At 38.5% G+C, this 24905-nt stretch overlaps 1 protein-coding gene across 1 annotated transcript in view; it reads right to left on the bottom strand.

Moving 5' to 3' along the window:
* BANK1 (B cell scaffold protein with ankyrin repeats 1) overlaps positions 1–24905 on the bottom strand; it is a 134442-nt gene that overhangs the window by 19293 nt on the left and 90244 nt on the right. The window contains exons 9-11 of the mRNA XM_056490779.1: positions 7301–7397; positions 5517–5810; positions 2419–2706 (exon numbers count right to left, since the gene is read on the bottom strand). Of these exons, the coding sequence (XP_056346754.1) occupies positions 2419–2706; positions 5517–5810; positions 7301–7397 (679 nt within the window). The remainder of the gene's footprint in view (positions 1–2418; positions 2707–5516; positions 5811–7300; positions 7398–24905) is intronic.

Below are 24905 nucleotides of genomic sequence, written 5' to 3'. Positions count from 1 at the left end.
AAGCCCTGGCTAAAGGTCAGACAAAGTCACTTAAGGCAGCAATCCAACTTGTAATGCCTGATGTCAGAGTACTGACCAGACACACTCAGGATTTATTTTGAAGTTCTGAGAACTCATAGAGATCACTGAAATCAATGGTGCTTTGAATGAGTGAAGTGTTTTGTAATGCTGCTCACCTCAAGAATCTTAGTTACTTCACACTGGGCATCCCAAAACTCAGTAGATGCAGAATCAAAGGGTTTAAAACAGGAAGGTCTGAAACAACACATGGGGCCTAAGAGCAGGCATGAATTATATTTTAAACAAAATGAGAATGAAAAACACTGAGGTTTTTTTATGCTCACCCACTTTAAACACTAGATTAAATGAAAGAAAATATCTGAGATAAATAGTTGCATATGGCTACCCACTTATTACTGTATTGTAATGTTCCTGGCAGGGAGGAAGGGTAAAACTACCTCAATTCTAGCTTTTTGATTATTTGACTTTGCAATATCTGCAATGCTCTTTTTATATAACAGATGAAAACAAACCCCAAAACATCATCCATTTATTTGCTGGATGAAAAATGTGTATATGCATAACTAGAGTATTTTACACTTCTTATAAAGGAAGAGCTGCAGACACATGCAGAGTTTAATGATGGAATGAAGTTTCCTGGTTCATGCAGATGAAATGATCTTTTTAAAATCAAATATAAGCAGTCCTAAAATAATAAATTGGAAACTGGGATGTTGCTAGCTGGAGAGGGAAGTTTTTAACCAATGTGGAAGAAAAAAACTGCCAATCCAAGAAGCAAGAAAAAAAGTCTTTTAGCTGAAGATATATCCCTTTTGTCTAAAATTCCATTAGCTACCTCAGGGATCCCTGGACAAAAATAAGATATTCTAGGTCTGGAACCAGAAGGATAGGTAGGAAAACAAAGACCTGAGTGGTCAGCTGAAGCTGTCTTGAAGCATTTCCATTTCTCCTCATGTATTGTGTAAGCAAAGGAACATGAGCCAGAGGCTGATTTCACAGAACTACTGGAAATGATTTGTCTACCACTCCACACTTATGAAAGCAAAGGTAAAAACCTTGTGAGTGTGTGTACATATGAATATATACACATGGTGAACCACAGCCCCATCAGAGCAATTCCTCTGATAGCATCTGCCTTCGCCAACAAACAAAGGAGAAACACTCAAAAGACAGTAAAAGCCATCTCCCAAATAAAGCATCTCCACTAAGGGTTTCCAAGTCACTGGCTTGACTAAAATGATGGTGGACAAGATTTGAGACACTGCTCCAGAAATTTCAGTAAAAGAAGCCATTTAATGATTTCTGTAGCTGTAACAGGCCCCCTACACCCTTCCATTCTCAGATCCCACTGTAATGATTCATACTTCTACCTCCTGAATAAGCTGAAGAAAGAGCAACTAAATGATGAATGCATTAGCTCATGCATTCTGGCCCTAACCTGGAGTTCCACAGCCTGGAGGAAGAGAGCTAGCTAGAAAGAATAAAAGAAGCCACTGACTGAGATAGGCATGAAGGGGAGGTGTTTCTCTCTATTTGGTAGGATGTTTTGGGTAGTATTAATTCTTTTTAGTGCAAAACATGCACAGCATAAATAAGCAATCTAATGATGTCCTTTGACAGCCTATTTTTCAACCACATATTCTTATGCATTGGCAGGCTTTTGTAGAAGAGTCTGGAGATGCAGGCAGGATGGATTTTGGGACTTACAAAGAGATCTCTGTAGTATATTCACTGAATTCCTTTTGTTACTTTCAAATTTGGTTTCAGTTTGAATTGGATTACAAAGATATCTGAAATCCCTTCTTGTATTTCCATCAAATATCTCAAAAAAGTTTCCCAGTTTTCAAAGAAGTGATAAAAGGACACAATTTTTCCTAAAAGAAATATAACAATCCTATCTAGAAATGCCCATTTCTAGCATCTCAAATTGGAGAAAAGATATTTGAAAGAGGACTCCTCACACAGGCATTTCTTCCAGGAAAAAGAATTCTTCTCATTAAAAAAAAAAAAAAATCTAAGAGAGAGATTTCAGTTTCAGCCTTAAGTAAAACCATTTTGATAAACAAACTGGAAAGAAAGATAATTCAAATAGCACATTCTACATTGCATTGCTGTAACAGATACATTCACAGCTAGCCCAGCAAGTTTTCATTTTCTATCATATTGTCATAATTTTTTAAAAGCTAAATAAAAACTGTGGTACTATCTCTGATGCAAACCGAAAATTATTCAGAGATGTTCTCAGCTCATTTGAAGGGTGAGAATAGGTTGACTGAAACAAACAACGTGTTGGTTTGAAGGCAGCTTCTTAGGGATCTCTTAGAAAATGTTACTGCTCAAAGAGACCAAGAGAAGGTTCATTCCCCCAGAGAATATTTACACGGCAGCAGCACCAACCTTGTACAATGTAGGGAGTGTTCTCCTCTCGGACCAGCGAGCTCACGGGCCGGGGCGCGGGGGCTGGTGGCCTGTTCATGATGAAGGAGCTGCAGTGCTTCCTCCTCTCCTGCTGCTGCTGCTCCTGGCCCAGGATGAGGTCGTACACACGCTCATCCTGTGCCATACACGTGTAGGGGTGCTCGTCCTCGCTGTCCTCCTCGCAGGGACCCCGGTCTCCTCCGCCGCACGCGGCTGTCAGTCCATCTCCCTGCTCTCCCTGACTCCTGTCCATCACAGAACTCCTCTCTGAAAAAGGATGCAGTTGTGTTGCATATACAGGGTAAAGAGAGGAGATTATGATTTATCTTAAAGCTTTAGAGTTTCCTAAAGTAGCTCAGAGACCTCATTTCACTTCTGAACTAAAGCACTCTCATTTTCAGAGGGTTCTGATCATCTAACTCAGTAGAGAGGATGGCCCAAAGGAATAATTCCAACTTCAGGATTTCACATCAGATTATCAAATGTAGATGCTTAGCTATTAGCCACAAAATAAATGGATTTATTTGCAGAAATACTGAGTGACCCAGTTGCTCTCACAAGAACTACACCATCTGTAACTAACATGTAACTCATGGTTAAGCCAAGTACTGTGGCCCTCAGCATTCTGGGAAGTCAAGGTGCTTTGTACATGTTGTAAAAATGGCTTAAGGTTGAGGCTTAATTTAGGAAATGTTGGATTTTGTGTTTCCTCTTCAATATCTCACAGGGTTTTGAGGGCTTTACAGATCTCCTGTAGGCCAAAGTGAAAAAGACATTGAAAAGCCCTTTACAATGTAGGTAAAATGTATGACATTACAACCTATGTTAAGACTATCCAATTCTCCCCCCCCAAAAAAACTTCCACATCTTTCTGTATTCCCTACAATTCATACATTTCATAGTACAACTATGCAGAACTTGCTTTTCTCTAGTTCCTGCCTTTTACAGCATTAAAAGGCATTGATGGTTTCCCCAATACCTGGGTTTGTTTTGATTTGCCTTAGAACATCCACAAACTGCTAAGAATTAGAAGCTGTCACTGAGGCTGCTGTTCCCTTAAATGTTTATAACTTTCTTGGCATGATTACCCATCTTTCATGCAAAAACAGTAGGCCTGCCTGGAATTCTTGCACTGACTCATGTTTCCTTTGTGCTGTAATTTACTGCCTGTACATATGTGTATCTGCTAAACTCAGCTGTGGTCACTACTGGTGTTTTCAACCCTTTGGCTGCTATTTAAAGAATTACCTGTTTATGGGTTCAGAGGAGCTAAACAACCTTTGTAAGTGGGATATATTTGTTAATGGAATGTATTAATAATTGTATGTACAATTAACATGCATTCTGGCTGTTTTAAAACCACAAGTGATGTTTATACACCTGCCATGTATAATATGAATAATATTTTGTTTCCAGATCACAATATAAGTTGTTTCTTTCTCTGTAGGACATTATTTCTTTCAGCTCCCACAGGGGGCACTCTCAGGCCACTGCCAAAACTCAAGACTTGAAGAAGAGAGGACTTGCCTTCGAGGTACTCCACAGCAACTCCTAAAGCAAGCAGCTGGCTAAAAATATGTACAATAACTCATTACAGCTCCTCTTTGAAAGGAAGCATCATCCTCATCTAGAGGAATTCTGATACCCCACTCCTCAATGATGAAACCACAGCTAAACAGAATAATTCAGAGCACCTTTTAAATGAACTGCTCCCACAGGAGCATTTTTAGATGAACTCTGCTTTACCAGCACAGGAGTTGGCACAGGACACCAGGAAATTTTCTCTGCTGGTACCCACATGCAGACAGAGCATTTGGCAGAGAGGGTCACATTACTGTGGTCATGTAGCCATATAAGAACTATTTCAAGACAGGCATTTATAACAAACCTACACCAACAAAACCTGTGTGCCAAAACTGATCCCTCATTTACACACACATATAGATGCAGTTGAGTGTTTTGTGGGAAGCAAAACAAACCTTTAATGTTAATTTTATTCTGCCTCTCCTTCTCTTAGAATTCACTTTTGACTTTCTACCTATAACCATTTCATTTCTGCACAGCAGAACACAGGATAAAGCCCTACCTATAGCAAGCTATTTCTTCCTAATTATGTGAACATCAGAGTGCTTGGTGATGGTAATTTAAGACTGTAATAGGTTACACCATGTTTGAAAACAGAGATAACAGTAATAAGCTGTGGAGAAACTGAAAAGCAATTTGGGCACACTTATCAGCAGTGTCTATGACAAATAAGAAGGGGGTTTTTTTCCCCCTATCCAACTATTAAAAACTTTAAGCTTTAATTTAAAAATTTAAGATTTTATTATTTTGCATACTTGTTTATCCCAATGAGAAAAATTAATGGTCACCCCTCCTGAAACATATGCAATAGTACTTTGAGTTTCTCATCATTTTAACCAAACACAAAATTTTTGATTTTTACTCTGGGGCACCCCAAGACAGGCAGATGTATTAAAAAAAGGCAAAGCATTTGTCAGAATTTCTGCCTTTCTTTTCAATCTGCAATATAACTTTTTACTTCGAAGTAACTACAATGTTGGCTAAAATGTAGAAAGATACTATTACTTCTCCTGCATGGCCACTTTCTATTAATTCTACCTGTGAAACTTCAAGCTGTACATTAAATATAATATAATTAAATATTTGTATATTAAATCTCAATAGCATTTAATGTTTTAAAATAGTAAATAATGAAGTCAACTTGAAAAAGAAATGCAAGATTCATCTTTGTTTCCAGCCTCTCTTGTAAATCCATTGCACCATGCACTACTTGGCAGCTCTTTGAGATAGGTAGAGTGAGGAAAAGCTGAACCCAGCAGCCCATACCACAGTATTACCTGACAAACCTGGTCATGAATATTTTGATGCAGCAAAGATCACATGCAGATGCTTGTTTTGCAGAATTAGGGCCTCATATGCACAAGCTTGCTTTGTAGCATTAGGGCCATCCTGCCCAGTTACTGCTAGAAGTGATCAAACCAATCTCTACAGCACTACATTGTGTGCCCTTGTACATGTTTGTATCAGGAGCTATTTCCCTCCCAAGATTGTACCTTGTAATGAATTATGCAGACTGTCCTGTCTCTGGATGCCAGGCAGATTTCGAGGGGGAGGAGGGGGTGGCCTCTTGCAGACAAAGCAATCTCTCCTGCTCTCTTTGAGCTCATTCCTTACATTGACATACAAACTGCCAGGACTGTTGTGAAGGCTGTATGAATCCTCCTCTTCTTCATCTTCAGAATCTGTCTCCTCTCTGCTGTCTTTTAGGTCATCCTTTTCCTCATCCGCCTCGACTTCTTGTTGGCATCTCGATCCAACTGCATATTGATCTCTTGAGTTCTGCTTCGCTTTTAATATTAAAGAAAGCATTATTTCATTTAAAAATTGCCATCTGGAAGCATTTCTTGTTTCAAGGATTCCTACAGAAGCAACACAATGGCTAATAAAACTTTAACAAACTGATACAGCAGGAAAGCTGTCAAATTCATACCATCAGTGAAGAGCTTTTTAAATATTTACTAAAGCAACAGTGGAAGTTTTCATTGTATCTTGCTACTCTAATACACACCATCTTCGTGCATGCAATGTTAAACTTTTCTAGAGCAGCTGTCAGAATGAAATCACACACATTTTCCCTGCCTCCAGAATTTCTATTACCTGACTTTCAAAGCAGCGCTGTGCAAACACTTTGCAGAATATTTGTGTTACTGCTTTTTGTACAAGCAGAATACAAGGGATTTCAATCTCTCTAAAAGGAAATAGACATTGTCCATGGGAGACATGACTGCAAACTTGTGGAAACAGAGCTCTTCTGTCTCCAGTGATCCTCAGACCAAGAACAAAGTGGAGGGACATGAAAGTGCACATTTTAATCACTAACATACAGCATCAAAATTTTAGTAGTCAACCTCAGTAACGTCACAGGGTAAACTACACAAGCTGTCAGCAGACTTTACTGAGCCATTGAGGTAGATTTCCATTCTGAGTTATCCTTCAGTGATGCTTGCCTTTCACCACTGTTTCAAATGGGAGTTATGGCATTTACCTGGATAACGTGGTACAATTCTTGCTATTTTTCCAGGTGTTTACCCTGAGGTGTTCCCATATACAATGTGTCAGAGACAGTGAAAATTTTATCAGAGCAAACCTGTTTTTTTACAGTGTCTATCATCTATCTCTATGTGCTAAACCAGCCAGTTTGAACTTAGCAAGTAAGAAACATCTTTTTCATATGTATGAGACAGTTGAAAAAATAAAATTGTCAACAAGATAAAAAGAGGACTAAATTTAGTCTCACAGATCCATGATACTGTAAGATATATGTAAAATATATGCCATTGGTAAATGCAAACAAGCAACTTTGCAGTTTTCAAGGGGAATGCATACGACCACACAGATCACCAACAGGCTTGTCACCAATCTATGCTTGGAAGTAAGAACATCAAGCTGCAAAATGTCAACTATCTGTGCCTCAACACAGGACTTGACTGCACCTGTAGGCAGTGCCTCCCCTCTTATGAAGATTCTTCTCTGAGAACTTGGGAGAATCCAGCAGTTTTCTAGATTCAGAGTGGAGATCACAAATTTCCAGAGTTTAAAAGGAGGGGTGGGTTACACTGACGTCTCTCTTACTGAACAAGAACTTTACTATCCCAACTGAATCCTACAATTGACTTCTCCTTTTAGGACATCTGTCCTCCCTGGAAGATGCAGTAACGTGGAAATTGAAAGTGTTAGAGTAACTTGCCATCTCTGCCCATGAACTCATTCATTTGATGCAGCACATGATACATCCATTTGATCAGTACCAACAAAGCTGTCTAACAACATGACTTACCCATGGCTGGTGGAGTTTCTGAGCCTAACATAAGCTCATAAGTGTTGCTGTCTTCCACTTCCTCCTTGCAATTAGTGAAATCACTTGCTGCATAATTCTAGAAAGAAAAACAAAGGAGAATATTTGAGTAGCATCATCCCCTGCCTTTACATTTTGCTATTGATATAATATACAACATTCTGCTAGGTTGAAAGTGAAGACAGAAACATCATGCATTTGCAGCTATGTAGTGGTAAACACACTGCAGGCAACAGGAATGAGTATCTCTGGATACAGTGAAAGGACACAATGTTCTGACACCAAACACCAAGTTTGCACAGCAAGGATTTAAGCTCATTGACCTTTCCCTTTCCCTAGCATTTTGCTGGGATGTCCAGACAATTCCCAACTCTGCTTCCAGCTGTGAAGCACTCGAAGATTAAGAGAAAGCTCAGAAAGAGAAAAACATGAAGTCCATGGGGCATGACTGAAGAGCTCAAGGTGCAAGAAATCTCTGGGGAGCTCGTTACAAACAGCGGTTGGTACCAAAAGCCACGTGTGCGCTGAAAAACCAGAAATGGGACTGCAAAACATGTTTGGAGTTCTGCCTCAGTGACCAAATGTGGCAGAGTGGTGCTGTGCTCTCTAGAAAGCTGTTACGGTCACACGGCGCTAGGCAAAATTAGCCCAAGGAGGGTCAGAACAATCTGCTCTCTAAAACATTATCAGTGTGTTTCCCCAAGCTGAAGAGGTCCCCAAGCAAACTTCTGCTCACCAGTGAAAAGCAAACCTGCAACACAACTACAGACAGTTTTGCTGTCTAGAATATAAAACACATTTGTTAATTGCTGATTTTCAGAAATAAATTTCTGAAATGGAAATGGAATTTCAAACAGTGACCGTTTTCTTAAAGAAACCCTTGATTCTCATGCAAGTGTGATATGAAACTATCCTCTATAGACACAATGGAGCCCTCAATAATTAGTCAGGAGTTTTGAATCACAGAATGTTAACTCCAGGGATTTAAATACACCAACCCCAAAGCAGGAGGGGATACAGCATGGTCCATATATCATCTAGACTGCAATAGTGGAGAGTGAAGTCAAGAGGAAGAACTGATAAGCAGTTACCCCCTTCTGCATGGCACAGAAAATGATTCTCAGGAGCTCATGCTGGACTCTCAAGAAGTTTGTTCCAAGTATCCTGCTGCCTCCTGGCACCCACAGCCACTGCCCAGGGACAGAGCTCTCACTTCATGAAAGAGGAAAATATTTTGAGAAATAGCAGGTTTTTCTGGGGAACTGAGAATACCTCCTTCCCTGCTGCTGTTTTACATAGCCATCTCCTGAATACCAGTCTGAAGACACTGCAACCACCAGACTGTGCAACAGGTGCCTCCCTGGCTTACTTTGCTGCTTTACAAACACACCTGGATCTTTACACAGATATACTCATCTCCAACAACAGAGGATTCATCTCTGCCTCCTGTGTCCATACAATGTGTTCATCAGAGAAACAATCTTGTTTTTCTTGAAATTCCCTATTATTTATGTAGCTCCTTTATGCTTCACAGGAACACAATACCTCTAAAAAACCCCAAAGGTTTTCAGGGCTTTTCAGAGTATTTATTTTCAAAAGAATTAGGCCTCCATGTGCATGTGAAAGTAAAAAAGGACTTTGATATGTTTCCTGTGAAGAGAAGATGTGTGTAGAAGAAATCAAGCAAGGAGAGATCTAGATATATTAAGTTTTCCTGCTATGACACTGGAGTACCACACCCAGGAAATTCTTTCAAGGTGAAATTTGAATGTTTCAGAAGACTGAAGGTCAGCTATCCTGCAAGCTTATAATAGCTGCTCCACTGATAATGCTGAGTCGTAGGGAATTCAGATGCATTTCAGAAGTTTAGCCCCTAACTACACTTTCTAAAAGTCTCCTGGACCTGTGAGACACAGAAAAGCTGAACAGATAGAAACAGTCTTTAACTATGTTTACACTAGAAAAAAATTCTGTATAATGAATAAATTATTGACAGAAGTCTCCTCTGACACTGGGCATGTTGACACTGTGCAGCTGAAATTCGTGCAGTATCTCCAAAGACAGTAGAAAGTGTCCTTATTTAAGAATGCAAAGCAACATAACGAAATTGGAATAATGCCATGGCTCAGCTTGCAAACCTTGCCACGATGCTCTGAATGAATGCCTATTGCTTTGTAAATTTGAAGTGTCTTTTATAGGGGCTGGGTCATGTAACTTGAAGGCTGAACTTCCAAGTTGTTTGAGCATGTTTGGCTGAAAATGGATCATTGATTTACTCTAGAGATTTCTTATGGTTGTCAAGTCACTTTTCAAAGTAAGAGGAAGAATTCGGTTATTTGGAAAATTGAATACCAGCATTACCAAAAACATAATAAAAATTTTTAAAAAGTTGTTGCTCTCAGCACATAACTGCTCACAACAGACTATGGAAAAGGGCTCTGAATGTTTGAAAGTAGTTTATGAGTTAGCAAAATAATTTCTTTACCTCAGGATGCAACAGGAATGCTGGCATGCATTGAAAGTCCCCTGAGAGACTGAAATTGTTTCAGGTCCTAAAATTAAATGTCACCTCTCGATGTCAGAATGTTGATACCTAATTCTCTTTCACTTATGTATTTTAACTGTCTTGATTAACTGACTTTCAAAAAGGTAAAGTTTTTTTAATAGCTTCAAAGCTGTTCCTCTTATACAAAGCCTGAACTGATTTATCTCAGTACCTTACTCAGGAATTCATTAGAAAAATTATTATAACCATCTTGTCAGCATTTTTTACAATGCTTTTCTGAAGAGCCATCTTTCTAAGGCACATTTTTGAAAGATTTTCTCTTTGTTAAACTGAGACAGAGTCATCCATGCTGGCAATGGCTGACACCATTTAAATTAGGTACATTTACCTTATTGTATAGTGAGGAGAGAAACATTAAAGAATTCAGAGGAATTGAACCCAACAGTAATGCTGTATCAAGCTATGGCAAGAGTGAGAAGCATCAGGACACCAGCATTTAATTTATAAACAGTTACAGGTAAATATATCAATCACAACTCACATTAGCCTCTATGTATAAGATATAAATGGATATATCCAAAATATATCCATACCTTATATTTCCAGAAACAAAGTAAGAACTTCTGATTTGTGTAAGGCAATTTGTTCTTCCTCTGGATTCTAGGGCATTTCCAGCTGCCTGTTAGATAGATTTCAGGCTTGCAAGTAGACATCTCAAAAATACTCTCCAGTCACACTAAGGCCTGCTCTTCCAAGGCTGAGACAAATCTGGTTGCTTGATTTGTTTATAACATGTCACTACAACATTCCTTCTTATCCCACTCCCAACATTCAAAATTTGCAGTTCTGCCAAGAGATGTGTTGCTCAGTTGTCTGTCTCCCACTACTCTGTAGCTCAGCATTTCAGAGCAGAGGACAACTAAGCCAGGGCTGTTTTACAGGCACAGTTTTAAGCATCCTTTTCTGACTATTAAGCAACAAGATAACAATCACTGCCAGTCACCTGGAGTTAAACCTGTACTGATCACCAGGAAACACCAATTTTTACATGTGACTTCCTTGAGATGCACTCGCCTGAAAGATTCCAGTGGCTGCCCTCTGCTGATCTTGAGCCCTGATCCTCCTGGGATTTCGAGTAACAAGTTGTCAAATGCTGGATAAAGCTACCATAGTCTATATGGGCTTGCTAGAAAGGCTGCAAGAGCATGTAGAGCCCAGGTCCAAGTACAGCAGTGCTTTTAAAAGTATCTGATACCAACTAAGCAGGTATATGGATGTCTATATCTTTGTGGAGTCAGAGCATCCTAAAGAAAATAAGTATCTTCTCTAAATATCATTAGAGAAGAAAACCGAGAGGAGATGGTCTCATTTGCACTTTTTCTTTCAGCACCTTTTGTTTCTTTTTTTTTTCCTCTTCAGTGCACATCTCAATGAGGCAAACAGTCCTTTCTGAAAAGTAAAATCAATAGCTTTGAAAACCTAGAAGTTGATGTGAACTGCGAACACTTCAGAATTTCATGTAACTGTATTAAGAGAGTGCCCACTCATAAATCACTACACTGGATCATGGACTTGGAAGGAATTTGAAAAATCTTTCTATTATTTAAATTGCTAATAGGGTACTGAATAGTACAAGAAGCAGGATGACACTAATTAATAAGCCTTTCCATTTTCACAATGAATTGTTGAAAAATACCCTTATAAAAACATTTCTTATTACTTCTGATTTCTTGTTAGCTCAATTTCATTTTGTGCCTTGGTCTTTCTCACAGTATTTTTAAGTGTCCATGCTACAATTCTATCTTGACCCTAGTAACCTGACACAGCTTCTACTTCCTGTGGACTTCCTTCTCCTACTTGGGGTTGTTCTCTTGCTAATCTTTCAACCTTTCCTTCACAATGAGGTAAGTATGCACTTGGATATACTTTTTATAAAAATAATATGTTGCTATTATGTTGTTTTCCATTCCTGTCATAACAACTAGATACATTAACATATCTTAGATTGCTCTCACCAAAGTTACCATGTCTGGACAACTTCAGTGATTTCCTCTTCTTTGTTTACACATAAAAGAGCCCTCTAGCCATTCCCTTCACTTAAAATGCCAAAACCTTATCAATGGATTTAAAAACTTGTTGGATAATGTCTCCTGCTGTGTTCCTTTCCAGTCAGATGCTACTGACCTGGACCTCAGTGAAAGCCTACATGCTGGTACACAAACACACTGAAAATGTCCCCCCACTGGGAGTGAATTTGGGAAAATGGGATGTAAATACGGTAATTCATGTCAAGACCTCAAGACAGAAGAAACTGTCTTCCCTGACTGGATGCTTCCTCCATTTCTTTGTCATAGGCATACCAGATTTGCTTTCTAATGTTCTTGCTTTCAGAGAAACTGGACTGAAGCACAGCAGTTGGATTTTATTTTCCCCAGCCCCAGGTGATTTGTTCGTACCACTCCTCAGACCTGCCAGCACTGTCTGCTTAGACTCAGTGCAGCAACTGAAGCAAAAGGGATATATTTCCATTTGGCATCTATCTTCACAGCTTTTGCTCCTTTTCTCTCACCCTCACTGTGGTGTAGCCTACACTAAACCCATTATCACTGCCCTGCCAGAGCTTTCCAGAATGTCGAGGTGAGAACTAGTACACTGTAGGAAATATTTTCCATTTGCACTCTCAGTTCTTCATGAAATGCAAGCAGGCAATTTGGCAAATACTTATCTTTCATTCAGTTCCAACTGCATCCCTGAGCCTAGTGACCAGCTATTCTGGTTATAAAAATTTTTCTAACTCTCAAGTCTGCATTAATTACTAATATTCACATATTCTACAATATAAAATATTCATCAAAGTACTCGAAGTGTTTAAGTATTTATGACTCATTTTCCCAGGATCCTGTATGAGCACCTGGAGAAATGACTGAAAAAGTGAGCTTCATAAAATTGATTGCATGCATGAGGATAGCTCCAACATTGTTGTTCATTAGCTTTATTAATGTCAAACACCTCCACTACCCTATTAGCTTGCTTGATAACTCAGGCTTGCAAAAAAACATGAGAAAACCCTAAAGAATAAGGACAATGAATCATTCAATACAGTGTTATAATCCAAGACAAAAACCTATTTGGTTGTAAAGCTGGGCAGGTGGGAAGAAGAGTGGTGGAAAGAAGCTTTCCTGCACGTTTTGCCATGCAATACTGAATACTGAAACAGACTGTGGTTTAAAGCAGTGTGAGCTGCACAGCCCAGGGGCTGAATCCAGCCATTGAAACACTTGAACTCACCCTCCTGACCTAAACAAGACCTGTCTTAGAAAAAGCCAAGAACAGCATATATTATCCTTCCAGCCAGAACTACTGCTGCTGTCTGCTTGCTCCCCATGGTCAGAGCAAGCTGATGTGCAATGCAGTCTGCCCTCTCAGGAAGCACAGCTGAGCCAGCCCTGTACCCCAGCCTGCTGCCCAGCTCAGCCCTCAGCTTTGCTCTCTGCTTCACCACAGGTGAGAACACAGAGCCCTAGCCCCACACCACACCCTGCACACATCTCAGGCTGTGCCCAGGAGCTGCACATGCAGCATCGCTGAACCAGAGATCAGCACATCCATCTCCCAGAAATGAATTAGAAGACCCTTCCCTGCTCTACTTATTTACAGGAAAAGTGTGAGGCCAATAGAAGTCCCTGGGACTTTTCTCACTGATGCCTTTCAGTGTTATGTTTCCCACCATTTCCCTTCAGTTTACTGTGCCCTATTGAGGCCTTGCAGTATCAATACCAGATGTCAGAACTCACAGTGTCACTAACACCCATCAGCTAGCTGACTTAAAACTGTGTGCCATGCAAGTTAGACCCCAAAAAGAACAGGTATTTAACATCAGTATCTGTTTTTGAATATAGCTGCTCATTCTAGGAACAAAAAGCAGTAGCATTCTGCTACTCAGAATGACTTCTGAGAGCAGCAGGCAATCATAACTTACTGCAAATCCCTCACGCCTTCATCACACAGCTGCTTACACCATGTGGCTTTTTATACATCTAATAGATGTCTGGAGATAATAACCACAGCAGTGTTCTTGAATCTCCCCTTTTGCCTTTGACATACATCCTTACATTAGGCCTTTAACTCCCAACAGTTTTAAGTGTTTAAGGTCAGGATGGAGAGGGCTTTCAGCAACATAATCTAGTGGAAAATATTCCTGCCCATGGCAGGTGGGGTGGACTAGATGATCTTTAAAATTCCCTTCTGTTTCTACTTGAGCAGGACCCAAAATTTTTGAATCCTTCAAAGGCATGTTCCTGCTGTGTAAAACTGCAGCATTATCACTCCCAGATTTCTTTTTTGGGGTCGTAAGTGTATGCATAATTGCTTCATTTATCGGTATGGCTTTCAGTTTAACCCAACACTTCCTAAATTTTTTTCATGTTAATTCAGATCAGGAGTTTCACGTGATCTGATGGACAAACATACTTATGTGCTGATTACACTAATCCTAACAAATTAGAACATTAAAACCATATACTAAGTAAGGTACATAACCAACCAAGGACATAGAATGACAGTAAAAATAATACTGTGACATTCACAGTAATTTGTAAAATTCCCTCTGCATAAAATTTGTCAGAAATCTCAACTGCTACTATGTTTTCTGAAACACCAAAGGATAAGAAAATGCTAGAATTCCCATTCCACTATGCTAAAGGTACATAAAATGTACATAACTACCAAAGATAGATTATATAGAGTAAATGAGAAATAAAATGCTCCACTGTCAAAATCTAATGATTTTGTGATCAGTCTGGAGCAAACGTATGACTGAAACAAATAATTTGTGCTATATTAAGAAACTAAACAAATTAAAACATCAATGAATACCCAACTTTGGGCTGAGAGATTTTAATAACAGCAAAAAGGAATTGTTTCATTTGAAATTATCTATTGTAATCTTAAATAATTTCCTTCTGGGCTCACTTATTAAACCATTTCATTCACATGTCTGCTTTAACTTCATTATAAGCAGATGTACTGATCAGCATCTCTGAACTGATCCCTACTTGCAACATTATTTTGTGCAATTTCACACTTACTTTGTATGCTTGTCTATCAAATCATAGCAAACTTTCTGCAAATTTTAAACTCCTGCTTTTCACTGAGTTTCTGGAAAAAAAAAAAAAAAAAAGCCCTCTCTGTGTAGGAATTCACACCCACTGTGAAACAAATATACAAAAAATTCCCAGAGTTAAGTAAAGGCTTAGTGTGCTGCTAACTGTTTAGTTGCTATTATACAGCTTTATAGACTATGGCTGTGAGAGAGGAACATTTACTGCAAGAGAAACAAAAGGAGACTTATAATCACACAACTAAATTTACTGGTATATACAAAAATGTGGTTTTTAAAATCAAATTGCTGCAGTCTCCATTTGAAGAATTTGTGCTCACTTTCTCTCTTCTGTGCATTTATGCTGTTCTCTCATCTAGCTACTGAGTATCAAGGGATTTTTCTTCTGAACATTCAAAAATAAAATTTCTCCTCAGACTCATTTTAGCTTATTTCTCCTTTAATGACAATTCTTGTTACTTCACTTTTCACACACCCACACAATTTTTTGAAAGACTTTCAAATCTTGTACAGTACTGATTCTGCTGAACAAAATAGCCTCTGCTGTTTGACAGGCTGTGTAATCACTGCAAACTCCACAAAAGCACTCCCATCTCTTACACAGGTTAATTTTTCAATCTGATTTTTTTTCCTGGGCAAAGCAATAACCATTCTCCAGAGAGCTTCTCTTCCACTTGATGACTGTGATTACACTGTTTGAACTCTCAGTGTAGTTCCAGATCCAGCCGCAGCAGAGAGAGAATCACAGAGTCATTTAGGTTGGAAAAGACCTCCAAGATCATCTAGTCCAACCACAACCCTAACACTGCTAAGTCCCACTGGGCCCTGGCCCTAAAAGCTGTAGCAGCTTGTGGGACCAAAACCTGAACCAGCTGCACTCCTGTGCCAAGCCAGTAGCTGCTGACCATCTGTTTGTTGAACTTCACTGTTATTCATTTTCCCTCCACTTATTTCTTTAATGCCTGGTAGAATTTGCTTTACATCTGAGATCAGTTCATTAAAATACTAATTTCAAGCAGCAATTTTCTGCTGGTAAGCACTGCCTGTGGAACCAGTAGTAGCACTGATACACTCAGCTGTAGGAGAGTTCACAGATGCTCAGGTCCCTTGGAAGTGGAATAGGAGGTTGAAGATTAACTGACTGACAGGAAATACAACAGAATTTTTCCACTTATATTTTGTACATGTTGTACAAAATGCAACAATTTTAAATAGCTGTTTATTTCTGCTTTCCCCCCAGCCCCTAGATGGCACATATGAAAGCCATTATTTAATCCAAAATTCAAAACAAGAAAAAGTTCTCTTCGACTCTCTTAGCAAATTATATAAGCAGGTAGGAATTTTGCCTTTGTAAAGCATAATTATGTTTTGCACAATACCTTCCAGGAATGTGAAATATTTCAAATACTGCAGAGCAAGTAACAGCTAGATAGAAAGACACCTGAAAGTGTAATGGGCAAATGGGAGAGCAACACTTGTGGAAAGTTTAAGATTAGCACAAAAGAACAGTTAATGCTTAAGTAAGAAGAGTAAAAAAAAAAAGGCATTTAGCAAGGTTTTGGGCTCCTGAAAGAATCAGTGACTATCTGGAAGGAAAGAAGAGGCTGCAGAAGGCTTTGAATAAATGCATTGAATGTGCTGACAGCCCAGGCAACTTTCAGCTCCTTTTCATGTAATGAGGAAAACATGGTTTGGCTGAGGAAAAGAACATTCAGTATTGTTTGTTTCAAAGGCCTGTGCTCCAGATTATACAAGGATATCATGAGCTGGACTCTAAGACAGTTGCATAGATGCTCCTGGCAAAACATTCATGATTTATCTCTGGTCTCAGGCTTTCCAGCATCAACACACCATCATTTCTCATTTTCCACCCTGCAGAGCTGCTGTATTTTGCACGAGAACTACATTTTAGGTGCCAAGAGTCACAGTATTATAATTTGAACTCAAGTAACAGAAATTTCTAAGTTCTCTGGTGACTTCTGAGATTCTGCTCTTCTGTGCTGAATCTTGGCAAATGCTCAGAATTTTTTCTTCTTTTACTGAAACTAGCAGGAGTTTTGCTCTATCTAGGCAACTTTTAAAAATATATTGAATTAAAGGGGAATAGGATAAAGTATCTAAATCTGAAATACCATGATATTTCTAGAATACATTCCACATACATGTGCTAACAATAGTCAGTTTTCAGATACAGGTTTTTACTCAGGTTCTGAAAATCTTTTCATTCCTAAAATATACCTAAGCTAAAGAATGAGAAAAGCAGTTGAAACAGCAGTTATTACCTGTACTGCATTCAACTATGTCTATTAAAAACACAGGCTATAGACAAAACCAGCAAAAATTATCTAGTGAAGCACTTCTGTGGGAAAACACTGCTACAGCATGTGGTAATATCAGGCGCTTTATAATTAAAAAGAGCAGGAAAAATATAACAGGCAAACATAAGGAGTGTACAAAAAAGTGAACCTTTTTCCCTCTGAAACAGGAATCATGTAAATTACACCTCCAGTCAATCAGATAAATAATTAGCCTCTGCAGAATTTAGTCTTCAAATCCAAGTAAGATCATTCTCTTATTTTTGCCTGACTCTAAATTGATCTAAACACAGTGCATGTATTTGCTTTCAGATTCAACTACTATAAATTTGCCAATAGTACTTCAGTCATTCTGCATTATTCTTTCAGTTGAGGTACATCTTGCAATTTATTAACTGAGGGATAACAATACTGTAATTAAAGTAAAAGAAAGAAAATAAGGAAACAGGTTCTGCCCAAGAGTTAATCTCTTTTTTTCCTAAAACAGTTGATAATTTTTTGACTCTGTAAGCAAGTTTGAGGACTTGGTAACAGCCAGCCAACTACTTTGAGAACTCTGGACATCAATTTAAGTGAAAGCTTTTCTCTCTCTCCCAAAAAGACAATCTATGCATTTGGTCAGTGACCTCTCCACTACTGTGTTCAGACAAATAATTTCCTTTTAAGGTGCTTTGTTGATTTCACATATTTCAGTGACAGCTGGTTTTATTTGATGGCTGTATATTTACTACTTTCAGACTGTATCTGCTGTCTCAGAAAACAGCTAAAAGAGACAGAAACCAAATCTAATTTGGGTCCCTTTTGCATACAGAACACAAGCAATATGGAGTTCATCTTCCTGGCTTCTACAAGCCCTCTGAAAATCCAGACCCTGACACAGAGGAAAGAAGGTAGCAGTAGAGAAAAAGTATGCCAAGCTTCTTTTAAAAAGTCTAACAAAAGTACTTGCAACTCAGCAAAATCAAATTCTTTTCAATAATCTGTTATGTAACATAAAGTTACCTTGTGTTTCACCTGAATATTTCCATGGTAGATTTAGCCGCAGAACAGATAGGGTTGAAAGAGACCTTAAAGATCATCCCTCTTGCTGTGGGAAGGGACTCGTTCCTCCTAGATCAGGAAACCTGCTGTGGTATGGGGTCTCTGCCCCTAGACAAGACCATCCTACTTGACCTGTTGCTGTCCCCCTCCTTCCATCTTCACTATAGCCTGATTTCAACTGTAACTGCTTTCCATGTAACCCCCCAAAGCAGATAAATTAACACATTCAGCATTGTATTATCTCAGAATTTTACATGAACAAATATGGGTTGAACACCACAATGCACTGAATTGTGTGCTATATATCATAAAATCTGTCTCACCTGAGGAAAGGCTAAACAAATACAAGTGTTTTGCATAAATCCAAAGGAAATATATTCCCTGACTGATGACTCAAATACAATTAGTGGCTGCTTGGAGAAGGCAAATGAGTACCTGCTAAAAGCCATAAAAATCACTTTTGATGATATGACATGCATTGGGACCTACTTCTGCTTCAAGAGAGACAAAGGCAAATAACTATATAATTTCTGATGTATGTAATTTCTGTTCAAAAAAGTAACAGTTTTTCTTCTCAATTTAGGCTGGGGGGAGCCAATCAAACTGGAGTAATCAGCCTGCTTCTATGCTAGTAACATCAGTATTGGGAAATGCTTAGCAAGCACAGCTCACTAAAGATGTATTTGACAGCCATTTTAATGGCAGCTGCTACAAGATTATAACTTGACATGAATACACATCTCAGATACTAATTTTCAGTGAGCACTTTCAGTTCTCAAGGCAAGAAAGAAGGAGCAAGTGACAAAAAGAGGCAAGGTGGAAAAAGATTAAAGCATGAGAGAAAAACAGCAAAGCAACCTACATCTGACATCCAGTGTGGGGCTTCCACCAGCATCATGCTCTTATTTAATACCAGCAATGTTTGTCTACTGCAATTACCTGTTCAGTCCATTACATGTTTCTAATCCAGAGTCAGGATTCAGAGGTGTAGTTACTGAGGTTTAGCATTTACAGCAGTGGGCCAAGCTGTGCATTATGCAGACACACCTGCTGCATTAAAGCCAGATGCTAATGAACCTGGGATGTAATGCATTAGTGGACTGGGCTTTTTTCCTGCTTCCATCTCTCTTTCAGACACCTTGTAGCCACTACTATCAATAACAGCACACTATATAACAGAAAAGTAATTTAAGCAAGCTGAAGTATTGGAGATACTATTAAGCAATTGGATTCTACCTTTTCACTTTCATTTTTTAAGAGAATTTCTGGTTTTTTCCTAATAGGACATTCCCTTCATCTACTCTGCTCTCAGTACCAGACTGAAAGTAGCTATTGTAAAGACTGGGTAACTTTACAAGAACTTGGGAGCTGAAAGGACCCAAGCAGCAGATGGAAGAAGAGCTGCAGCCAGTTACAAAAGGAGTCCCATTTAATTCTTTCCCCTGAGCCTCTGCTAGTCATGCTGTGCACACTCTGCTGCTTGGCATGCTGGGCAACACTCTTGGGGCAGGTCTTCATAGGTAATAAAATATGTGTCAGCCTCAAAGTGACTGTGACATTTTCCATGATGCTCTACCAGCTATTTTTATTTTCCTAAATATCTGTAACAGTGTAGGAAGAAGGTCTGAATCTAAAGATCTATACAATGTACCTATAAATATAAGTCTGTGGAGGAAAAAAAAGTTACAAATGGACTTCTGCTATCAACTATCACTTGAAGGTCACTTGTCACAACTGACCTCCTATTAAATGTGGTTACTCTGGCAAGCAGGAATAAAAGAAAATAGAAGAGATAGAGATGGCACTGTATTTATTACCTGCTGCCCATAGCACTCTGGTATTGTTTTTCAATTGACTGCTTAGTGCCCTGCCTTATGTTTTTGTTTCTCTGTTAGAGTATAAATTCCCTTTTGTGGAAATTTAATAAGACATCTAAACTCTGCCATGCAATTCCTGTGATGGGTAAATCTTGGATATTCACGTTTCACTGAACAAACTCACAGTATGTGTAAATTCATGCTGCAGTGAGTGATGCTGAGGATGTTTAGAAATTTGATTTATTGTGGATTAATTTTAAAATAATCTTTAATGCTGAAGAGAGGCTATTGTCACAGCAGGCAATGGTGGAACATTGAACAAACTTTGATGGCTAAGGAGGAATGAGTGAGCAGTGTGAATAGGAAACCTTAAAATTCAATATGTTTTGAAATTCAAAAGCTTTAGTGAAACCATAAAGAAGAGACAATGCTATTGCAGAGGAATCACAGTTTAAAGAATATGAAAACCAGCAAGACCCAAGTGTATTTCATATTGGGATTTCCATTCCTGCCTAAAATGTTTGAGAGGTTTGTATTCTCTTGAATGCTGGTTTAATTGTTGCATTGATGAGTACTGAGGAACCCAAGAAAAATAACCCCAGTAATTTTTTTTTTTTTTTTGCTTTGTTTTGAGACCTAAGAGGCAAGAGAGATACAAAAGACCAAATGTCTTGCTTTAATAAACTGGTTAAAAATACCTAAACATTCCTGAAAAATAGGAAGTCAGATCAGAGATTAATATTAAACTTGCAATTTCCAGGCTGTCTGTACTTCATCAGCAAGGCAGTCAGGACAGACTGACAGAAGAGAGAGGTACAGACTGGGAGATAAACAAGGACCTTGGGGCCTGAGTCATGAATTCATTGACTTGCTTCAGTGTGGAACAACAGGCCCTGACTAACTCATGCTGAACTAGAGAGCAGCAAGCCCCACCCAGGAATAGAGATTATCAGTACAGAGGATCCAGGGCTTTGACCCTTGGTCACACCTGCAGTTCAGTGTTCCATGGGCAATTTGTTCACACTTCTTATCCTGAGGTGGTTGAGATTATTGCACTTGTGTTTCTTGTACTTTAGGAGAGTTTAGGTTAATAAAGGAAAACAAGCTCACAAGTACTGAGCACATTCCAGCTGATTTAATAATTTCTTCACTATCAATTCCAATGAGACGTCTTCCCTTCAGAACAGCAGGTTCTGCAGTCATACAGGTGCTTTGTATGACTGATGCAATGGAAATACCAAAAGAATAACTTAAATTTTGACACTTTACTAAAAGCCATTTCGCTAATGATGACAGTAATTTGGCACATCTGGAAGAAAAGAGAAAAGCACTGACATTCAAACAGGTTCTCTTGCTCGGGAAGTTCTTCCCAAGATCTGTACATGACTCATAATCTGCCAGCATGCTGCAAAAAGCAAATCATAGAACGGGACTCTATAGCCCAAGGGACACACACCTCACATCATCTTCCCTTCCCATTAGAGAAGGCAAAGTTGGAAAATATTAATAAAATAATACCTCTCTCCTGCACAGTTTTGGAAACAATGGAGTCCTCTGTGACCTAGGTTTGTCTGTGATGTGAGTGAACAGAAGAGGCAATAAAATGTTTAAGAGAAGGATGAGAGAACAGATGAACACACGCTACCAAACTCAGTGTCTACCAAAAAATGATTCAACCTAAGAGACTTAACCCAGGTTTTTACACTTCAGCAGTCCTCCATTGTAGAAACTCAGGATGGTTATTTACTGACTCAATTAAAATCTTAATAGATGAATGACAACCTTGTTTCTGTAACAAGGCATTGTTGTTTCTAGGAAGAGTAAGTTTTAGTACTTAAGACTACTTTTACATTGTAGTACACCAAGGAAATTGCCAAAGTTAACACAAAAGACTCACCTGAGATGGAAAAGAAATGTTACCTGAAGAGATTATTTAAGGAAATATGATGGTGTTCTTCATAATAACACATGTCTTCACACTGAAATAGCAACTATGATCTTCAGCCTGATTCAGTGAAATACACACTTTAGAAGCTTTAAGGACAGCTTTTATTTACATTTTTATATTCCACTTCATCATGCTTTACATGTTCAGCTGTTGAACTAGTCAGAGCATTTAGATCTTCCTTCTTTACCAGTTTAACTTTTTGATTGCCTTACCTAATAAAACACTGTCAATGTTCGAGATGCAAATGTACAGTTTAGAACAAAAAATATGCAACATTCAAATTCCTTTTGAAAATGTAAGAAAAAATAAGAGTAAACTAGAGCTCTGCAAAACTCCAAATACTGGCACAAAAAGGGTTTGGAGAGGGGCTCTTCTGCCTCCAAACAGCTTGAGAAGCTTAAACAAATAATTTGTTCTCACAGTTCTCAATGCAGAATTGCTTATCCCAAAACTCACACCCAAGCTATGCACCCATTGAGTTAAATTGGAGGCAAATAGCTAGGAGAAACCTATTAAGTTCAACAGAAAGAAACTTTAGGGAATGAGCTCTCTCATGTTTAATGCCTTGAACGTCTCTTATCTAATCAAAGTACCAGAATATCCTTTACTAGTCCAGTAGATTTTAAGTCAATGTCCTATATAGTCAGACCAGAAAAAGTGGCCAGAGAAATTCTTCATGTAAACCTCTTGTTTCACAAAGCATCTAGCAAGGATGCCAGTCTCTCAAAGACATTGTATTTTTCATCGTAGTTTTCTGTCAAATTTATCTTTGTGAATATAGATACCACAACCTGAAATATCGTGCATACTCCAAAATAACATACAGATTGTATTAATACACTGTAATCACAGAAGTTCATCTGTGTAATCACATCTTGTGGAATATACGAATGACAGAAAAGTCTCTGTGTAATGTATATGAACAGGATTTCACTGAATTACAAGGTAAAAATATTTTAATAAGCCTAATTCTCTTCTATATTCAGTAGTAAAGCTGTCACTGTCATCAACTGTTGCAATGTTTTAAGTACAGGAGTCAATATGCAACAGGCATTTTCAAAAAAAGAAAAAAAAAAACAAAAGAAAAAAAGCAAAAACCTGGAAAATGGAAAAATAGGAAAAAAGAAAACAAGAAAAGAAATATAAATAGAAAAGAAAAAAATAGAAATATCCACCAAAACCAGAGGAAATGAAACAGAGAGACAAAAAGGAGAACCATTAAAAAGAGAAAGAAAGCAATTTATAAAGCAAGAATAAATCACATTTAAACCAATCTGTGTTGCTTTTCAACATAAAAGTCAGAATATTATGTCATCTCTTCAGAAGGAAAGATAGCCCTCAAACCAGCCAAGTTAAATAGTTCGTGCTGTTCCTATGAAAAGAGAGCTCTGTTTGTACTCATATGGGATATTTATGACACCACTTGTGGCATCCGTGGCTGAAGGGAAACAGTTCCTGTGTTACAAGCAATACTTTGAAAATGTAGTAATTCCTTAAACATCCCTGGAGCAGCACAGCCATCTCCAGTCCTTCCCACTTAGCAGACCAAGTTGAAGACAAGCTTTTTGTTTCTTTTGTGGGGTTAAAAACAACAACAACAAAATAAACCATTGAGAGTATCTGGAGATAGCTGCTGTGACTCTTGAGAAAGAGCTGGAAGCACCAGAAATGAGAAAATCCTGTGGAAGCTCTAGTGAGCAGCAGAGGAACCATCCTGATGTACTGAGTTTGATGCAGAAGAACAATTCTGTGCACACAAAATAAGAGGTAGCAGCAGATCTTCCTTGACCAACAAAAAGAGCAGTGGTATAAACACCAGGAGGCAACTTCCTACAAATAGAGAGAAGTACACAAGCCATGCCCCAACACCCACTGAAACAAACAAATTTTGCACACAGAACTGATGCCATTTTTATCTCCTGTCAACCACAAACATCACCACTTAAACTTCCTCTTCCAAACCCAAGAATTAGCATTGGAAAATTGCTTCAGTGGTGAAGAAAAGCATGCTATCTTCTCTTCAGACTCACAATGTGGACAGCATCTCCCTGCATTTTTATCACTGCAGATATATAAAAAACAGTTCTGGTAAATAAAGAGAGAAAATGACTTTTTTTCTTCTCCTATCATATTTTAAGATGATTTCTTTTAAAAAGCTGAAACTGAAATGCATGGTATTGAAATGCCCCAAAACTTAATAAACAAAAGAAGATCAAATTCTGCTCCTTTTCTGAAAAGCAGAGCTCTTAGCTGTTTATACAAGGTGTTATATGGTCTCAATTATATCCTATGCCAGATAGCCACATTTTTGCTCTGGTGGTCCCCAATGTCTAGGCTGCTAGGTTTAATTTCTTAGATCCCTACAAAATCTCCAGTTTCTTTCTCTGATGATCTTGCTTGGTAGAGACTGGTTATTACACCTTTCCCAGGACTGCAGTGTGAGGGCTGTAGGAGCAGGGCTGGCTCCTGAGACCCTATAATTCTTTAGGCATTAATTTGTCACAAGCTCCAACCTTCAACATAAAGAGAAAATTTAAAGTTCATACAATCCCTAAATTTTTTAAGGTGTCTAGACTCTTTACCTAATGAGTTACATAAAAAAAATTACAAATATATGTGAAACAACAGATGCTCACATGCCCTACTGCACTCCAAATTCCTTGTCATGTTTCAGCACTTCTTCAGCCTAGGTCAGAAGTTCAACACACAGCTTTTCTAGAGAAAAGAGAACCAGTTTCCCCTTTTTAAAGCAATCTGTTCCCTTTTCTTCTGCTCTCCAAACCTTGCTATTTCAACCACTTTTGTTTTATAACCCCCTCCTCCTCACCTGGGGACTCTTCC

Source organism: Oenanthe melanoleuca, chromosome 4, assembly GCF_029582105.1.
Source record: "Oenanthe melanoleuca isolate GR-GAL-2019-014 chromosome 4, OMel1.0, whole genome shotgun sequence".
Lineage (NCBI taxonomy): Eukaryota > Metazoa > Chordata > Aves > Passeriformes > Muscicapidae > Oenanthe > Oenanthe melanoleuca.
This window is presented reverse-complemented; position numbering and strand designations above follow the sequence as displayed.